The sequence below is a fragment of the Oppia nitens genome, unplaced genomic scaffold (genome assembly GCF_028296485.1).
Source record: "Oppia nitens isolate AA-2021 unplaced genomic scaffold, nextdenovo-longstitch-racon4-pilon3 scaffold2_pilon_pilon_pilon, whole genome shotgun sequence".
NCBI lineage: Eukaryota > Metazoa > Arthropoda > Arachnida > Sarcoptiformes > Oppiidae > Oppia > Oppia nitens.
In genome coordinates, this window is record NW_026533210.1 from 2,354,529 (window position 1) to 2,374,336 (window position 19,808).

At 21.7% G+C, this 19,808-nt stretch overlaps 1 protein-coding gene across 1 annotated transcript in view; it reads right to left on the reverse strand.

Annotated features, from left to right (window-relative positions):
* The window catches only part of LOC128955571 (locomotion-related protein Hikaru genki-like), a 43,235-nt gene extending 37,448 nt beyond the window's left edge, over positions 1 to 5,787 (reverse strand). Inside the window, exon 1 of the mRNA XM_054301243.1 lies at positions 5,601 to 5,787. Within this exon, the coding sequence (XP_054157218.1) occupies positions 5,601 to 5,787 (187 nt within the window). The remainder of the gene's footprint in view (positions 1 to 5,600) is intronic.
* Positions 5,788 to 19,808: the final 14,021 nt, after the last annotated feature.

The window sequence follows — 19,808 nt, forward strand, 5'->3', positions numbered from 1 at the left end:
AATGAACTAAAAACATCTTTAGAACAATATAAAGACTTTGAAATAGAATTCAGACCTAAATTACCAAAAATAAGAAGTGGCATTAAAACAAGATCTACTATAATAACAATAAATGATATACTTAAAGATTACATCGAAGAAAATATGTCGTTGAGCGCAATTAATACAATAACGTATTGTGCAGCAGTAGCAGTATCGAGACTCTTAGGCTACAAAATAGATCCCATGTCAACAACAAAACCAAATCAAGAAAATGTAATACCTAAATGGCAAAAGCGAATAGAGACACGAATCGAAGGGAAAAGAAAAATAATTGGAAGAATAACGCAAGTGTTAAATGGAAACAAATCAAAAAGAATTAACCAATCATTAAAAGATATATACAGATCATTACAGACAAAACCTGGAAATCCTGAATTTGAATCCATAATCCGAAATTACAACGACACATTAAAACAAACAGTTCAAGCACTATCACAAAGAATCAGAAGATATAAACAACAAAGCGAAAGACGAAAACAAAATACAATGTTCTATAATAACGAAAAAATGTTCTATAGAAATCAAAATAAAATAAATTCAAGCAATATTAACAATACATCACAAATAGATGAAATAGAAAACTACTGGAAAGAAATCTGGAGTAACCCAAAGGAATATAAAGAATCAAATTGGATAAATGATATTGTAGATGAAAATAAAGAAATACCACATATGACTTCAGTAAATATAATTAAAGATGACTTAACCGAAGCCCTCAAGAAATCCCACAATTGGAAAAGCCCAGGACAAGACAAAATACAAAACTTCTGGTACAAACACTTTACAACAGTACATCAACCAATGGCAATAGCAATGGATAAAATAATACAAACAGGACAAAAACCGACTTCCTCACTTCTGGAATAACATATCTACTCCCAAAAACAGAAAATACATCAGATCCCAGTAAATATAGACCCATCACTTGCCTAACAACAATGTATAAAATCTTAACATCCATAATATCAACAAAAATATATAATCATTTAAGCAACAACAACATAATAGCTGAAGAACAAAAAGGCTGTATAAAACACTCTATGGGCTGTAAAGAGCAATTAACAATAGACAATATCATAACAATAAGAGCTCGTCAAAAACATAGAAATCTTGAAATGGCATACATAGACTATAAGAAAGCATTCGATTCAGTCCCTCATAAATGGTTATTAAGAGTGTTAAAACTATATAAAATTGACAACACACTGATAAACACATTAGAAAATATGATGAAAAAATGGAATACTAAATTGTGTGTCAATACAAATAATGGAACAAAAATAAGTACAGAAATAAAAATAAATAGAGGAATATTTCAAGGAGATTCACTCAGTCCTCTGTGGTTCTGCTTAGCCATAAACCCACTGTCATCATTACTTAAAAAGCTAAAAGGCGTAAATCTAAAATCAAGTGATACAAAATATAATCTAACACATCTACTATATATGGACGACTTAAAACTATATGCCGAAAAAGAATCTGATTTAAATGCAATGCTAAAAACAACAGAAACTTTCTCCAATGATATAAATATGGAATTCGGATTAGATAAATGTGCTATAATGAAACTGAAAAGAGGAGTCTATTCTGAAAGAAATCAATACGAAACTGAAAATGGATATATAAAGGCACTAGAAAATGGAGATATATATAAGTACTTAGGAATTAAGCAAATGCATAAATCTAAAATGACAGAAGTTAAAGAAGAAATAAAGAAAACATTAAACCAAAGAATAATAAAAATACTAAAATCTCAACTAAACTCAAACAACAAATTCAAAGCCATAAACACTTGGGCTATACCTGTACTGACATACTCGTTCGGAATAATAAAATGGAGTAAAACAGAACTTGAGACCATTGAAAGACATATAAGGCGACAACTTACAATGTTTGGACTACACCACCCTAGAAGTTCTGTAGCACGACTGTGTGTTAGTAGAAAGCATGGGGGTAGAGGGTTACTAAACATTGTAAGCCTTGAAGCCAAACAGCGAGAATTGCTGAGAAAATACCATCAACAAAAATGCAATGTCTCAGAGCTCCACAAAATAACAGCAACACTTGATAACAACTACACACCTCTAAATCTCAGCAATAATGAACATCAAATAGAAATACAAAATGAAAAAGAGAGGATTAACACATGGGCCTCAAAAGAACTCCACGGTAGATACAGAGCAGAACTCAACCAAACACACGTAGACGAAGAAATGTCTACAAAATGGTTGAAGTACGCCGGTCTTCATGGAGAGACAGAGGGGTTCATGATGGCAATACAAGATCGAGTGATTCCGACACGAAACCATCAGAAATACATCCAAAAGCTAAATATACCAACAGACAAGTGCAGGATGTGTCATATGGAGTCAGAAACAATAGAACATATACTAAATGGGTGTAAAGTACTCACAAACACCGAGTACCTAAGCCGTCACAACCAAGTAGCCAAAATCATACATCAGGAATTGGCAATAAGATTCGGACTAATCAAAGAACCATTACCATACTATAGATACGAGCCACAAAGTGTAATGGAAAGCAACAGAGCCAAGCTCTACTGGGATAAGGAAATAAGAACAGATAAGACTGTGGCCCACAACCGCCCAGATATAGTACTAGTAGACAAACATCAAGATAAGGCGTACATAATAGACATAGCGGTCCCACTAACACACAAACTACAGGACACGCATAGTGAGAAACGCCGAAAATATACAGACTTGGCCTATGAGATCAATAAGATGTGGCGCATTAAGAAAGTTGAAATCATACCTATAATCCTGTCATCAATGGCCGTAATACCGAAAAATCTGGCCTTAAGTTTGGAATCACTGGAAATCAGAAAAACTAAGATCTATGAAATGCAAAAAGCAGTGATACTTCAGAGTTGTAGAACAGTCAGAAAAGTACTAGACTTGAGTTGAGTCTAACCAGTCGTGTCTCTGCCACCAAAAGTGGCCGACACAACTGTGATCACACCGGAACAACCGTGATATACAAAAATAATAATAATAATAATAATAATAATAATAATAATAATAATAATAATAATAATAATAATACACTATATGTGACCACTTAAAAGACTGATTATAATCATTGTGTTATATAAATAGTATTAAATAAAGTGTTTCAAAATAATAATAATGATTAGTAATTATTATTAATATTATATCAATTTATTATATAAAAATATTTTTTTTTATTAACTTAATGTATTTTAATCATTTTATTTAATGACTAACAATTTAAAATGCTATTTTGTTTGACAAATTTCAACAATAGACAAATTTGTAGTTTTTTTTTGCTATAATAAAATATATAATCATTTACTTAATATTATTATATGGCATAATATTTCATAATAGTATTTTTTTATTATACAGTATTATATTTAATAGACAATAATATATTAAAGTAATTTTATGATTAATAAATAGTTAAATCTGTTTTTGTAATCTAAGCAATGATCTAAAGTAATTTAAACATTATTATTATTATCTATTATTTTCAATCATAATACTAATTTATTTTAATGTTTTCAAAATTGAATAATATAAAATTACATATAATTACATTATGTAGCAAATATTGAATAATATACTATTGGAATAATAAAAAACTATTGTTATTAATAAAAATTTATAAAAAGTTTACAATTATATAATTTTTAAAAAAAATTAATTTATATTATTAAATATTTTAGTAAATAAATTTTTCAAAAAATACTGTACATAAAATGCATATTTTCGAGTTAAATAAATTTCAATTTTTACCATTATATCTATAAAAATAAAATTGATTTTTTAAATATAAAAATATAGATAATATATACTTTTATATATGTTTATCAACCAAGACATTGAAGACAATTGAATCTTATTTTCAAAATATATATATATACAGTACATTTCAATGTGAAAATAATATCTGAAATATCTAAAAATATACAATCATTTTGAATGTTTGTGTGTTTTTGTTTGACACATATACTATGATATAGCGATGAAATAATAATAATAATAATAATAATAATATAATATTCAAGTCATCCCTTCAGTGAAGAGGCCATCAAATGCTAGACTAGACTCTAATTGCAATTCAAATGGCAATGTATTAAGCGATAAGACTTTTACTTTTTTTTCAATATATGTATACTCTATAGTATAGTCTATTCTTTATATATATATTGAATACTGAATATATTCATATTTATAACTATACAGATATTTACTGAATATATATTATATATATATATATATAATATATATTTTTTGTTTGAAAAATAGTGAGAAATGTATTATCAAAATTTTGTTGTCACAACTTCATATATATTATACTAGAGTAGTATAACATATAATATTGCTCTGTATAGTAGATAGAAATATATATATATATATATATATTATATTTTTTTAAAAGTTTTACTTCATTGCAAAATATATTTGTTTTTCTATACAATTGACTGAATAAAACATAATATTTATCGACAGTGTAAAAGTCGACGAAAAAAAACTATTTTTTATTTTAGTTATTGACATTTAACTTTTCAAGAGAGAGAGAGAGAGAGAGAGAGAGAAAGAAAGAGAGAGCAATATATTTTTGGAAAATACAAATAAATTTTTTGTTATTTAAACATTTTAGCACAAAATTTTTAATATTTTTTTATATATATGTCGGCAATGTGTATGTGTGTGTATCTCTATGTATGTATTAACACTTTAACTCCCATAAGTGTTATATAATATTTTTTTTTGTTTTGTGTTTATATAAACACGATTGCTAATGCTAGATATTTATTGTAGCGTATAGAATATATATATATAAAATATATATTTTTTACGATAAAACATTTTGACAATACAAATATCAATATATATATATATATATATATATATAAAGTATAAATATATAGATATATAATATATATATTTTAGAAAATCTCAATATATTTTAAAATGTGTTCAAAAAAATCTGTTGTTTAGTAAACAACACCTTAACTGTTAACAAATAAAACAATATGTGATATCAACAACAAAAAATAATACATCATATTTGTGTCAATAAGTAGTATAATGATAGTTGCAAAAAATTGTAATAAAAAAAATACTGTATATATATAAATTTATATCTAAAAATAATATTTATTGAAAACAAATTATATATATATATCTCTGCAGTTATTTTTGATACATATGTTATATTACAGTATTTTTCTATTACAATATCCTATTTATGTTTGACAAAACAAACTGACTTCAATATACTGAATATACTTTCAAATACTTCAAAAATACTAAATAAAATATTTATTTTATAAAAATTCAATTATTACATATGTTTTGACACAAATGTTTATAAGATATATTGATATACTGTATATAACTTATGCATAAATATATATATATATTTAAGAATTGTATATAAAAATGATATACTAAACTTATATTGATTGATAAATTGATAGATAGATAAATATATACAGTATATATATATATATATATATATATATATATATATATTAATAGATAGATAGATATATAGACATGACTTACCATCGATGGTTGGTAGTGTAATGTCATCGCACTCAACAATATTGATGGCAACGATAATTGTTAATATAATGACTAAAATAATTTGCTGAATAACTGGCATTTCAAGCCATACGTTGAGACGTTGTTGATATTTGTGTCGGTATTGTTGGTGTTTTTGTTGTTGTTTTGTCGGCAAATTGTTTCTCATTATTATAAATACAATACAATTGCAGTATATATTGATATTATTATTAGTATTATTATTATTATTATAGTTATTACTATTATGTGTGTGTGTGCGCGATATTATTTGTATCTTTTATTTATTACAATTATTATTATTATTACTACTGATGCCTATTGCTATTATTATTATTATTTATTATTATTATATATATATAAAGTATATATTCTGTATGTGCGATATAATGATAATTTACACTTAAACTAATAGTTAGTCTCAATATAAATGTCCAGTTAGTAATTGTTATACGGAGTGGCCTTTAATTTTTGTTGGTTTGCCCTTTATGTGTGTATGTTGAGTGGCTGTCCATTATTTTCATACCCTTCCCCTTATAACTGTATTATTAATGTTTTTTTTATTTGAATCACCAAATAGTATGAGTGTGTGAAACAAATATTGTTGGCAATAAAATTGTTATTATTTTTAAAAAAATATTTATTTTATATAATAGCAATATTATTATGATTTTTATTATTAGTATTAATAACTATTATTATTATCAAATAAAAATCACTTGTTAATCAACTGTGATATAATAACAATAAAAATTATTTTTTATTATTTTACTTTATTACTATTATTATTACTTTTATTATTGTTTTATTATTATCAAATGTAGTATAATTCAAATACTAATTAATTTTTTGTTGTTGTTGGTAGTATTTGTTGACAAAAAAAAATTTAATAATAAAATATATTTTTTCCGTAAAAATTTACATTAATTTTTAATCATTTGATTTTAACGTTTTATTAGACAAACAACAACAGTATAGATGACATACCAATTGACTTAATAGCGTTTATTTGGTATTAAATCTATAGAGACATAGAAAGTGAGATAGAAATAGAAAGAGTAAAAAACAAATAAAATCTTTTAATACATTAATACATAATATAATCTTGAAATCAATTAAATAGATTCTCAAAAAAAAGAAACACAAATTTAATATACAATATATATATATATATATAAATAATTCACAATATATTTATATACATACTATGTATATATATATATATATATATATATATATATATATATATATATATATATATATATATATATATATAATAGTAGATATATAACTTATATATACTATAAGTAATTGCTTTTATCCGCACATCTAAATATTTTGAGAGACTTTTAGGGAAATTAATGTCTTCAACATAAACCGCTCACTTAATGAATCTTTTAATTTATTTACAATCAATAAATAGATATATAAGTTATATATATTCGTAAATATATAGAGTGTATATCCATATATAGTATATAATCTATTATTTACTGAATTTATTAAAAATTTATAATTGTATTTATATAAAAAAAAAATTGAAAAATAAGTACCATATAAATAATTAATGCTAATTATTAAATGTTAATAAATGTGTTAATAATAAGTTCATATAAATATTTATTTTATTCAAATATCAATTCAATATTCAAAATTAATATTTTTGTATATATTTAACTTTATATACAGTATATATCTAGTATAAGTTCAATATATATTTATGTGTAATTTTTTAATTTTTTACTTTTTGGTTTCAATTTTCGCATAACATTACCACATAATTGTCTAATTTTATTTAATTGGGAAAAAACAGATACATTATGTTTGTCTCTCACTTTATTTTTTTTAAAAATAAAATAAAACACAAATCTTTCAAATGAGTAGTAGTTTGTTGTTGTCTTGTATTTTAAAAGGAAATTAAAAATGTTTTTTTTCTTTCTTCGTCTCTAACTTTCATCTGATCTCTTGGCTTTGCAACTGTCAAACAGTTTAGTCCTGTATTAAAACAAATTTTATTTTCTGATCTAATAATATCTTATCTGATTTTATTTATTTATTTTTTTTGGTGTTATTTTGTTGTTATAGATTATACAATATATATATATATATTGGTTGTAATGCAATGATGCTATTGATATGGATATACTGTTTACGATAAGGTTTGTCAGATTATTGTTGAGGTTTGCGATATAAATAGATATTAAGTAAAAAAAAGTTTTTTTTTAAAAATTAATTTTAAGGGATTAATGATATCAAAAAATATCTGCCGGTATATACAAAGCAATATACAGTATATAGTGATAAATGAAATATTATTAAAAAAAATGATGAGTGAGTGCGTAAATAAAATTGATAAATAAAGTTAATAAAAAATAGATAAATAGATAGATAGTAAGGAAAAATGTAAACCATAATAATTAAAAAATATATATTTTTATATACCTTATATTTGTTGATAATGTTTTATTTTTTTTAAAACTTTTATTGTCTAATAAAACAGTCAATAATTAATTTTTGTTGTTGATATATACATAAATAATTTATTTAATTTTAAAAAATTATGTCACATTTAAAAAAAAGTAATAAATAATTAAACTTTAAACAATCATAATTCAATTTATGTTAACTATCATAGTATGAAATAACAATCAAAACAAACAAAATGTTGATAACAATCAAATGTTTTACAGGGTTTTACAAACAAATACTTATTTATTATAATTAAAAAAATTACTTTATTATAATCGTGTTATTATTATTTATATATATATAAATATATCTCACTGTTACACACAAACACGCAGTTTATATAAGCACAGTTAGCTGTTCAGCTACCAGTGCAGCAATAAGGTTATGAGTGGTCTAATAATTTTTTCAAACACTAGACTCTACTTTCTATCGCAAGATTCTGTGTTCAGATTCTGGATTCTGTACAGTAATAAGTTGATAGTTATATATATATACCATATAACAGTACAGTTAGCAATAGGACTGTTAGCTTTTATGGATAGACCGCACGCGCTGTATATATGATATATACATTATATATACAGTATATACTGTATATATATATTGTTTAAACATATAGTGTGTTGAGTTTTTTACTGGCCATTCAATACTATTATTATTATTATTATGCCTATTGTGGTTCAGTATATCAGTATAATGATAAATTAAATAAGAAAATCAAATAAATTTTATTATTATAATATACTGTATAAAAATATATTGATAATAATTAGATTTTATTTTTTTTAATTTTAATAATTGTAGAAATATTTAAAACATAATTAATTTATTATTTTTAATATATATATAAATTTAAAAAGATTTTTTTTAATACATGTATAATACAAAATTATCTATAGCTTAGTTGAAAAAATATATTTATATAATAAATATTAGTCAAACAAACAAACAAAAATTATGAATTAGTTAGAAAATTAAATTATATGTAAAAATACAAATTTTAAAAAATTAAAAATAATTTACTTCACAAAGTATTATATTTAAATTAATATAATAATAATAAAAAAATAATAATTGTTCATAAATTCCTAACAAATAACTAAACTACAAAAATAACAAATAAAATTTATTCACTTACTAAATAATTTATTAAATTAAATCAATAATTTTCCTAAAACTATATACAATAAAAAAAATGTGAATGCTTTCATCGGATAATTTCATATTTATTATATTATATGCTTAATAATTAACAAAATAAAAATCATATTGTATAATATAATGAGATATTTTTAAAAAATACAAATTGCATATTAAATTAAAATTATAAGCAGCTTAATGTTTATTTTATTTATTATATTATGATTTGCTTGATATTTTACATTTGACATTTCAACACATTTATTTAATATTTTATATAAAAATTTAAATGTATTTATATATTCATATAAATTATTTTATTATATATTTCTGAATTTATTAAACAATTATATAATTTATATTATATTATACAAATATACAGTAGAAACATGTATATATATATATAAATGTTTGTTAATTGCCGAACAACACATAAAATAATATATTATATATATGTATACATATTTGATGTTTTATACATTAAATATATTTAACACATATTATATAATATAACTAAAACACAACTATTATTTATTGCATACCCAGAGGACAATACATAACATTTATGTTATGTTAATATATATATATATATAGTATGTATATATATATATATATACTGTATATATTGCAACCCAAAAAAATATTGCAAATATTAGATCCTAAACACTGTGTATAATTTCATAGATATATATATATTTCTAACTTATATATCAATATGATAATATATAAAACATGATAATACATTTGTGTGTTTTTTCCATCTATATTATGCGATGATTTCATAATCAAACTGACAAATTATAGCCCTGTTATCGCTATCTTTGGACTCATATATTTGATTTTTTTGTGTCCACAAACTGACATTAAATTATAGTCATAATGTGTTTGAATATGTTGTACAGTACTGTATATATTGTATATGTATATGTGCTGTAAATACATATTAATTTATACTTTTACCAATATGTGTGTTTGAAATTATCACTAGTGATATAATGCACGACTATGTATAATAGTATATATTATATTAATAAAACCATATATATATATATAAAACACTTAACCCATTGATTGACATAACATATAATTTTTAATATATATATATATAAAGAATATTTATTAAATATGAATATTAGTTTTAAAAATATTTTCAATAAAAATATTTTATTTACATTACTTTTGGTCTTAAAAATATATATATTTAAAAATCACTTGTATATATTTTTAATATATTAGCATCATTTATCTATATAATTTATATATGATATTTAGTTTTTCTATATTAATAATATATATACTAGTATATGATATATATTATTTTTTGGTTATTTATATTAAATCTATTTCGTAATATTTTATTTCTATGTTATTACTCATGATATTTGATTTAATATATCATCCATCATTAATATGAATCTAATATAAGGTCAATATTAGACACACACACATACATACATACACACATACACACACACACACATATACATACACATATACACAAACATATACACACACATACTCACACATACGCACACATACATACATACACACACTGTATTGTCAATTGAATGAAATATTGTTTTATGTATTAAATTGTATTGTATTTATGATTTTTTTTGTTGTTGTAAATAAATATAGTATATTATTAAGGATTTTTATTAAATTATAAAAAAAACAATATGTTTTTTTATATTTTGTTTATTAAATTATTTTATTTGTGAAAATAAGCAGTTGATGTTTTTTTAATAAAAAATTTAATTCATAACATTATATTTATCACAACATATATATAAGAAAAATAATATATAAAAAGAAACACATATTTTAAGTTTTGCTAATAATTAAATTATTTTTTGTTATTTATTTGGAAAATTTAACATTTACAATAAAATTTATAAAAAGATATAACATAACAATAAAATATATCTATAAAATACAATTTGTGAAATATATTACATAAAATTTATAAATTATATTTAATTGTATTTTCATAAACATTATATTGTGTGTGTGTGTGTGTGTTATGTAAAATACTGAATATAATAAAATTTAATTTATAGATAAATACATAAAATTAATGTTTTTTAAAAATATATGTTTGCACGATATGTGATTTTGTGGTCTAAAATCTTTAAAAAAATATTTTATATAAAATAAATTATATTTTAGATATTTAGTGTATTTTTTATAAAATGTAATATAAAATCAATAATTACATTAAAATTATATTGCATTTTTTGGATCTAATATATTAATTAGCTATTCAATTGATTATGATTTATATTATTTAAATTTATTTAATTAAAATTATATATTTTTTTATTATAAGATATATTATATGTAGTAATTAAATCATGTAAATATAATACAGTTTTTATAAAATACAGTATTTAAAAATATGGCATTAAAATGATATTAAATAAATAAATTATAAAATTTAAAGTTATTATTAATTATTATTATTATTGTAAAAACTTTATATGATTTTAAACATATGGTGGGAATTTTTATATCAATTTAGTAATTTAATATAAACAGTATATACAATAAATTTTTATAATTGAATAATGATATCATGAAATTTTTAATCAAATATATATTTTTTTTAAAAAGACATTAATTATAAAATTGTTGTTAATTTATTATATTTAAACTTTAAAATCTGCTATTTTACTAAACAATTATAAAGCTATATATTTATTTACATTTAAAAATCTATGTATAGTCTAGAGGTATCTGTATATTTAAGATAAATTATGTATATATATATTATATTCAATCTAATTTAGTATTTATTTTTAAATTAAAGCACACAAAGCATTTAAAATAATTTCCAGTAAAACTAGAGTTAGTAAAAAACATAGAAATTTCTAAAATAATAGAGAAATTTCTTGAAAGTTTCAAAACAAAATTTTTGTCTATCGTATCCGTTAATATTTGTTAGCTTATAAAACTAAATAATAATTACAATTAATAACTAAATATTAATAATTTAATTAATATTTAAAATTAAAAAAAAAATTAATCTATTTAATTACATTAAACTTTAAATAAAGTTTTACAAAAAATATATAATTATATCAATTATATACTGTATATATATAGGATTTACATTTGTATATTAATAATAGTATAGTATATTCTGTAGTGTATTATATCTTATTCATACAGTATTACAATAGTTATACAATAGGGGATCCCATAGTATAATAATAAAATAAAATTTCTATAGAAATTTATTCATGAGAAATTTTCGCATGGAAATTTATTTTCTAAAAAAATCTATTTACCCATCACTAAGTAAAACATATAAAAATATAAAAATACTATTTTATCTTTTTTAAACAAAAATTGTACATCAATTGCCTTACAAATACAAACACATTAAATTGTTTGTAAAAAAATTACCCATAAAATCGCATGCAATTTATTTATTTTTTTTTAAAAAAAAGTCCTTAAAATTTGTTATCAAATATTTTTTGTTTTGTTTTATTTGTTGGGGTTTTTTTTGGTTTGTTTTTTATCGAAAACATTTATATTTTAGTAATATTAAAGTAAATGAGTTGTTGACCCATTAATTTACTATATGTCCGCTAACAGTGATGATAATGTTGTTATAATAATAATAATACTTTATTTATTTTTTTGTTAAATCGATAACCAATATTTAGTTTTTTATTTTATTTTTGGTTTTCAAAAGCTAAAGGTTATTCTCATTGAGAGAAAGAGAGAGAGAGAGAGAGAGAGAGAGAGAGAGAGAGAGAGAGAGAGAGAGAGAGAGAGATTTCAAATAGTGTCACAAATGTTAAAACAAAAACCAAAAAAAAAATTTCCACAAATAAAATACTACAATAATAATCATAAGAATCTTGTTTTATGTCAAATACATAAAAAATAGTTATATTTAGCTATAAATTATATATCAATCTATCATATAATATATTATGATTGTCATATCAATACTAAATGATTATGAAATAAAAAAATAAAATAATAAAAATTTTGCTTTATTTTTTGCTTAAATGCTAATAATACAGTAAAATAAGTAATATGTTGTTTACTAGATTTTCATTTAATATTATTGATTTTATTTTTCTAATTTAATATATTGTATTATTATTATTATTATTATTATTACATAAGACATTGAGAAAAAACAAATAAAAGATTATAAATTGTATTATCGAAAGTTGTTTTTAGTATTATATTTTTGTGACAAAAAGATTATCAAAAAATATATATTAAATTTTTTATTTTGTAAAAAAGTTATGTCATCTAACAAATAATAATCTTATATTTAATTTATTAAAAAAATATAATATTACATTTATTATTATTTTTGTTAACAAAAAATTATTATCCGTTTATTATTGTATGATTAGTATTAATAATATTTTAATGGATTTTTTTTTTAAAATATAATTATTTTCTTAATAAAAATAATTTATGTGATTAAAATAAACTAAACATTTTCTATCACTTAACCAGAATATTCTGTTACCTAAAGAAAACTAATTAGTTTAATACTGAAATTATTTTTAATATTATATTACAAATTAATTTGAAATACATATAATATATAACCATTGTATTTGTATGTTATTTCATAAATTTTATTTTGTATATAAATAATAAATGTTTTTTTTGTTGAAATATAAATATATATCTATATATATAAATATATTGAAAAATATTTATATTTATTATAATATATGTATAGATAAATGAACGACTGACTGACTAAATAAATAAACTTTTAGTTCACTAGTGTTGGCCCAACACATATAACAACTAAAAAAAAATATCATTTATTATGGAAAATATCTATCATTATTATTGTCGGGAAAAAAGTTACGCCACTAACAAAAAAAAACTGTCAGAAAATATTAAGTACTATAAAATGTTTTTTATTATTTATTTATTTTTTTTCATTTACTTAACTTAAAATAGAAACCAATTAATTAGTTTGTTTTTGTGTGTAATTTTGTTTTAGAAAAAATAAATAAATAAAATAATTTCCGACACAATATTTGCAAATGCATTCACACATGAATTTGATGGCTAGTAGTAGTAATAGTAGTTGTATTAGTAGTAGTCCTACAAACAAAAAAGTTTTGTTGTCCTAAAAGTATAGTAACTCTTGATCTCTAGTGACTCTCTCTCTCTCTCTCTCTCTCTCTCTCTCTCTCTCTCTCTCCTCTCTCTCTCTCTCTCTCTCTCTCTCCCATCTACTCACTCACTCACTCACTCTTGAAGATCAAATGGATGAGTGAGTACACAATTGTTGGCCACAATCTATAGACTCACAACTGTCCATATAATCAGTCAGCCATGTGGTGGACGGTGCGCTTCACAATAAATACATTTTGCTCTTAAAGTAGTAGTAGTAGTAGTAGTAGTAGTAATGTTAGACCAATGATTACATTTCCCTAAAAGTCAGTTTGGTCTTTGCTATGAGTGTGTTATATAGGAGGGAATGGCTAACAAATTACAATCAAAACGCCAGATTTATTGCACAAGTAGTTCATTAAAACTTAGGTCACACACACACACACACACACAAACACTACTATATAAATACATACACAATATTTAAGTAGTAGTAGAGTAGTATATTAAGATATAGAGAGTAAGAGAGAGGGAGAGAGAGAGAGAGAGAGAGAGAGAGAGAGAGAGAGAGAGAGAGAGAGAGAGAGTGAGTGAGTCTATAATATAATTAAAGTCCAGTTACTTATCACCGGTACTTAACGTCACAAACTTTCATTTATATAGTTGTATATACAGTACACTAGTTTTACTGTCACTAACAAGTTTGCCAACAAATTTTGATAAATAAATTTGTTTTCCTATAACTCTCTCTCTCTCTCTCTCTCTCTCTCTCTCTCTCTCTCTCTCTCTCTCACACACACACACACAGAAAAGTGGCTAAAATTGAATCCTTAAATACTGATAATACCATAAATAGTGTTATTTAATCAATCTATAATAAATCTAAAACTAAATATTATTAGTGAATTTTTACAGTAGTTTTTATTTTAATTAAATATTTATTTCATAAAATTGTTGCAATTTATATGCTCTTATGTTTATTGTTGTGTTGATGTTTTTTTTTATTTTTGACTCACACGAGATCATCACAATATATATATATATAATAAATTTTGTGTGAAAATAATTTCCAAATAGCTATAAATATAGCCCAAAAACTGGCACATAATAGATGTCGTATACTATCAAACAACAACATCAACAACAAAAAAAAAGGTTAATCGATATTAATAACTATTGGAATTTAAACCTATTATTAACGATATAAACATACCATACATATAGAGAGAGAGAGGAAAAAAAATTTTATGACATACATAACTGACCCCATCATACATAACCTATCATTCATTTATTTTCACAAAATTGATTTACATTTGCGTGTTGTGTGTGTGTGTAAGTGTGTGTTAGTCTAAATATAAATGTTTATTGAAAATATATGTTTTAAAACTTTTTTTTTTATTTGCATAAATTGTATGTATTTGTGTACATATTAATAAAATACTTTATAAATAATATACTCTGTATTTCAAATAAATCTGTATATATTCTGTATATATTCTGTATATATTCTGTATATATTCTGTATATATTCTGTATATATTCTGTATATATTCTGTATATATTCTGAATATATTCTGTATATAACATATAAAAAATTTAAAAATATTCTCATTGCACAAAAATTACAACAACGTAATAATAATAATAATAATAATATAATATCAACAAAAAAGCAAAAGTGGTATACATTATGCTTATTGTAGATAACATTTAATATATTTGATGTCTCGGCAGTCAATCAATTGTAACCTAATTTTTCATCTAATATACAATCACTTGCAAGTTATAGACTAAATGTATAATAAAAGTACAATACATGTAGGGTTTATAATAGTACTATATTTAATATATACAGTTGAGTACAGTATTGTATAGTAAAGTACGGTATATTTGTGGAGAAAAAGGAGTCAAACATTAATCATTAAATTGGAAATTACATTCAATATATGAGTTTTTCGTTCACATCATTGCATTTATTCACTTATTTATGCAATCGTTTGTGACATACAAACACATACTTTCTATTACTACTACTACTACTACTCCATACATATCGTTAAGTATCCGAAAATAAAGTATAAGTTTCGGAAACTAACGTTTTTCATCCACAAGAATCCACTCATGAATTTAAAGAATATTATATATGATTGAACTTTTGATAGATTCACATAATCTGTTATCTCTCTCTCTCTCTCTCTCTCTCTCTCTCTCTCTCTCTCTCTCTCTCTCTCTATCGACTTATTATTTTGTTGTTTACTATCAGACAAATACAACTCATATATCTTATAAGTTATCTATATATATACTGGTATATGACTTAAATAGCATTCAAATGCATATATATAGTACTATATATACATTATATATAATGTCATACAAAAGAAAGAGACGGACAAAGCAATTGGAGAATAAATTATATGCCGAGAGATAAGTAAAAATAAAAATAAAATTATCAGAAAAAAGGAGAGATGTCTTGTCTTCGCTATTGTTCAGCATTAATGTCAGATCAGATGAACTCACTTTAAAGGTCTCTCTCTTTCTCTCTCTTCTCTCTCTTTCTCTCTCTTTCTCTCTCTTTCTCTCTCTTTCTCTCTCTCTTTCTCTCTCTTTCTCTCTCTTTCTCTCTCTTTCTCTCTCTCTTTCTCTCTCTTTCTCTCTCTTTCTCTCTCTTTCTCTCTCTTTCTCTCTCTTTCTCTCTCTTTCTCTTTCTCTCTCTCTCTCTCTCTCTCTCTCTCTCTCTCTGTCTCTCTCTCTCTCTCTCTTTCTCAGACACACACATCCATTATATTTAAACAACAAAATGATTGTCCAATTATAAGAATACACTAAATAATATCATTAAATATTAGTGATTGCCAATTATAAGGCAACCATAAGTTTTAAGTTAACTGATAATAATACTAATAATAATACTAATACTAATAATACTATACAAAGATTTTCAAAGCTATTAACTAGTATTTTGTTTCAATCACTTTTGTCTTACAAAAAAATAAATAAATAATAATATATATATGAAATAATAGGTTTATAGGGTATAAGAAAAATACTATTCTAGTATTATAAATATTATTTCTTAAAAAAATTATATTTTATTGGAATAGTTAATACTATAATAATTTGTAATTGAAAAATAAAATCCTATATAAGTTTATATTCAGTATTTATAATCTAAAAAAATTCTAAGTATTTTATTATTATTATTATTTTCTCATCTCTAAAATATAGTATTATATTCACTTATTATGCAAATAATATTAATAATAATAACAATGATTTAATATATTATTAAAATAATAAATAACCATGTATTTAATATTAAAATTTAGAAATGACTTTATTGAAAATCAATGGTATAATAATTAATGAAAATCAATGGTCTATTGAATATTTATACATAAATTAAGATAAAAAATTTTTTTTTAACTACAAATGTATTCAAACTTTTTGTTAAGTAAAACTATAGTAATTGTTTTGTATTTATAATTACCTGATAATCAATATAATAATAACCTTTTATTATTATATATATAATAAAATATTATTAATAGGTTATTATTATATATAAATTAATAGTATATTAAACTTGATATAATTTTATTTTAAACATAATAATTATGGAAATGTAATTTCTGGTGTTTTTTATTGCCAATAAACTAGAAACTAAAATATTATTTTAAAAGTCTATTTTAAATATTCAGCAAAAAAATAATTTACTATTTTTTTCTTATAATAATAATAATCACAATATAATACGTTGTTTCGACAATAATAAAAAAATTGCTGATCATTATTATAATGAGATACTTATGTTATAACTATATATAGTTATGTTTTTATGCAATGATTTGAATTTTTAAATATTTTGTATCTAAAAATTTTATTATTATTATTTTTACTGTACTATACTAATGTTATATACAGTATATATATTGAATATATTGTATATAAATATTATAATGTTTTATTTTATTATATCTTGTTTTATAATGTTCAACAAATTTGATACAAAAAAGAAATATATTGTTATAGAATATAAAAATATTTTGTTATCTTAAGTTATGTTATTGACATTATAAAAACATAATATATATATATATATATAGTATATTATGCAGATTTTAGTCCATTAGAGACAAATAAAATCAAATTTATTATGTATTTTATAAAAAATAGGTGCATTCATAGTGTATTGGGATTGCATGCATTATAATATTTTTAAATAAAAATAAAAATTATATTATAAATAATTTTTTATTTTAACTACCGGTGCTCTCTTTCTCGTCGAGAGATTATCCCGAGCATTAGCACCGGTATATTGATTGACTGACTGGTTGACACAAATTACTGATTGATAAGTAATTGGATATTCAAAAAAAAGTTATAATACAACCAACAACAACCAAAAAAACGTTTATATATTTCTTTATACAGTATTAATATAATAGTCTAATAAAATAGTATTGTATTAGTAATGTTATAACTTATAACACCATTAATTCCATTCCCGGGGAATATTCTCTCTAAAAAAATAAAATTTGTTACAAAATTTATTGGGCTAACACACAAACTAGAAAAAAACAGTTTAGCTAACAGTAAATTATTTATATAATCATTATATCTAAATTTAGATATAAAGACTAAACATAAATTTATATACTGTTTAATATAATGTATATATAATATATAAAATAAAACAACTTGATTATGTAATATACTGTACAATGTTTCTAGTTGTGTATAACATCTAGGCATATATAAAAAAAATCAAACAACAATATAATAGTTACCTTTATTATTAAGTAATGCATTGACGGTTGATTGATATAAAAAAGATCAGTAAATCAAACAAACAAATATAGAGTACACACACACACACACAAACTACTATCAAATCATTATTTTATGTATAAAAACTATTTGCATATACAGTATGTTATGTAATATTCAAATAAGACTCTCAGTGCTATCCCCAGACTACTACTACTACTATATTACAATTACTAACATTATTGGTATAATTTTTTATGCAATGCCATTAATGGTAATCAAAAACGATAACATAAATCTCTCTCTCTCTCTCTCTCTCTCTCTCTCTCTCTTTCTCTCTATCTATCTATCTATCTATCATTCACTGTCATTCTCTTATTATTACATATAATATATAATATATATATTTAAATAGAATATTCTGTATTACAAACAAAAAAATCAAAATCGTTTGTTATTTAATATCTTTATATATGATTTATATTTCACAATACAAATCTTATTGACTAAAATTATTGACAATATATTAATTTACATTCAAAATAAATAAATAAATAATAATAATAATAATAATATTTAATGAAACATTGTTCACTATTTATTATTTTATACTATTTATCATATGTTAAATCATTTGCTGACTACAGTATTAAAGATTAATTCAAATATTATAAAAGATTATTAACAAGATAATTAATA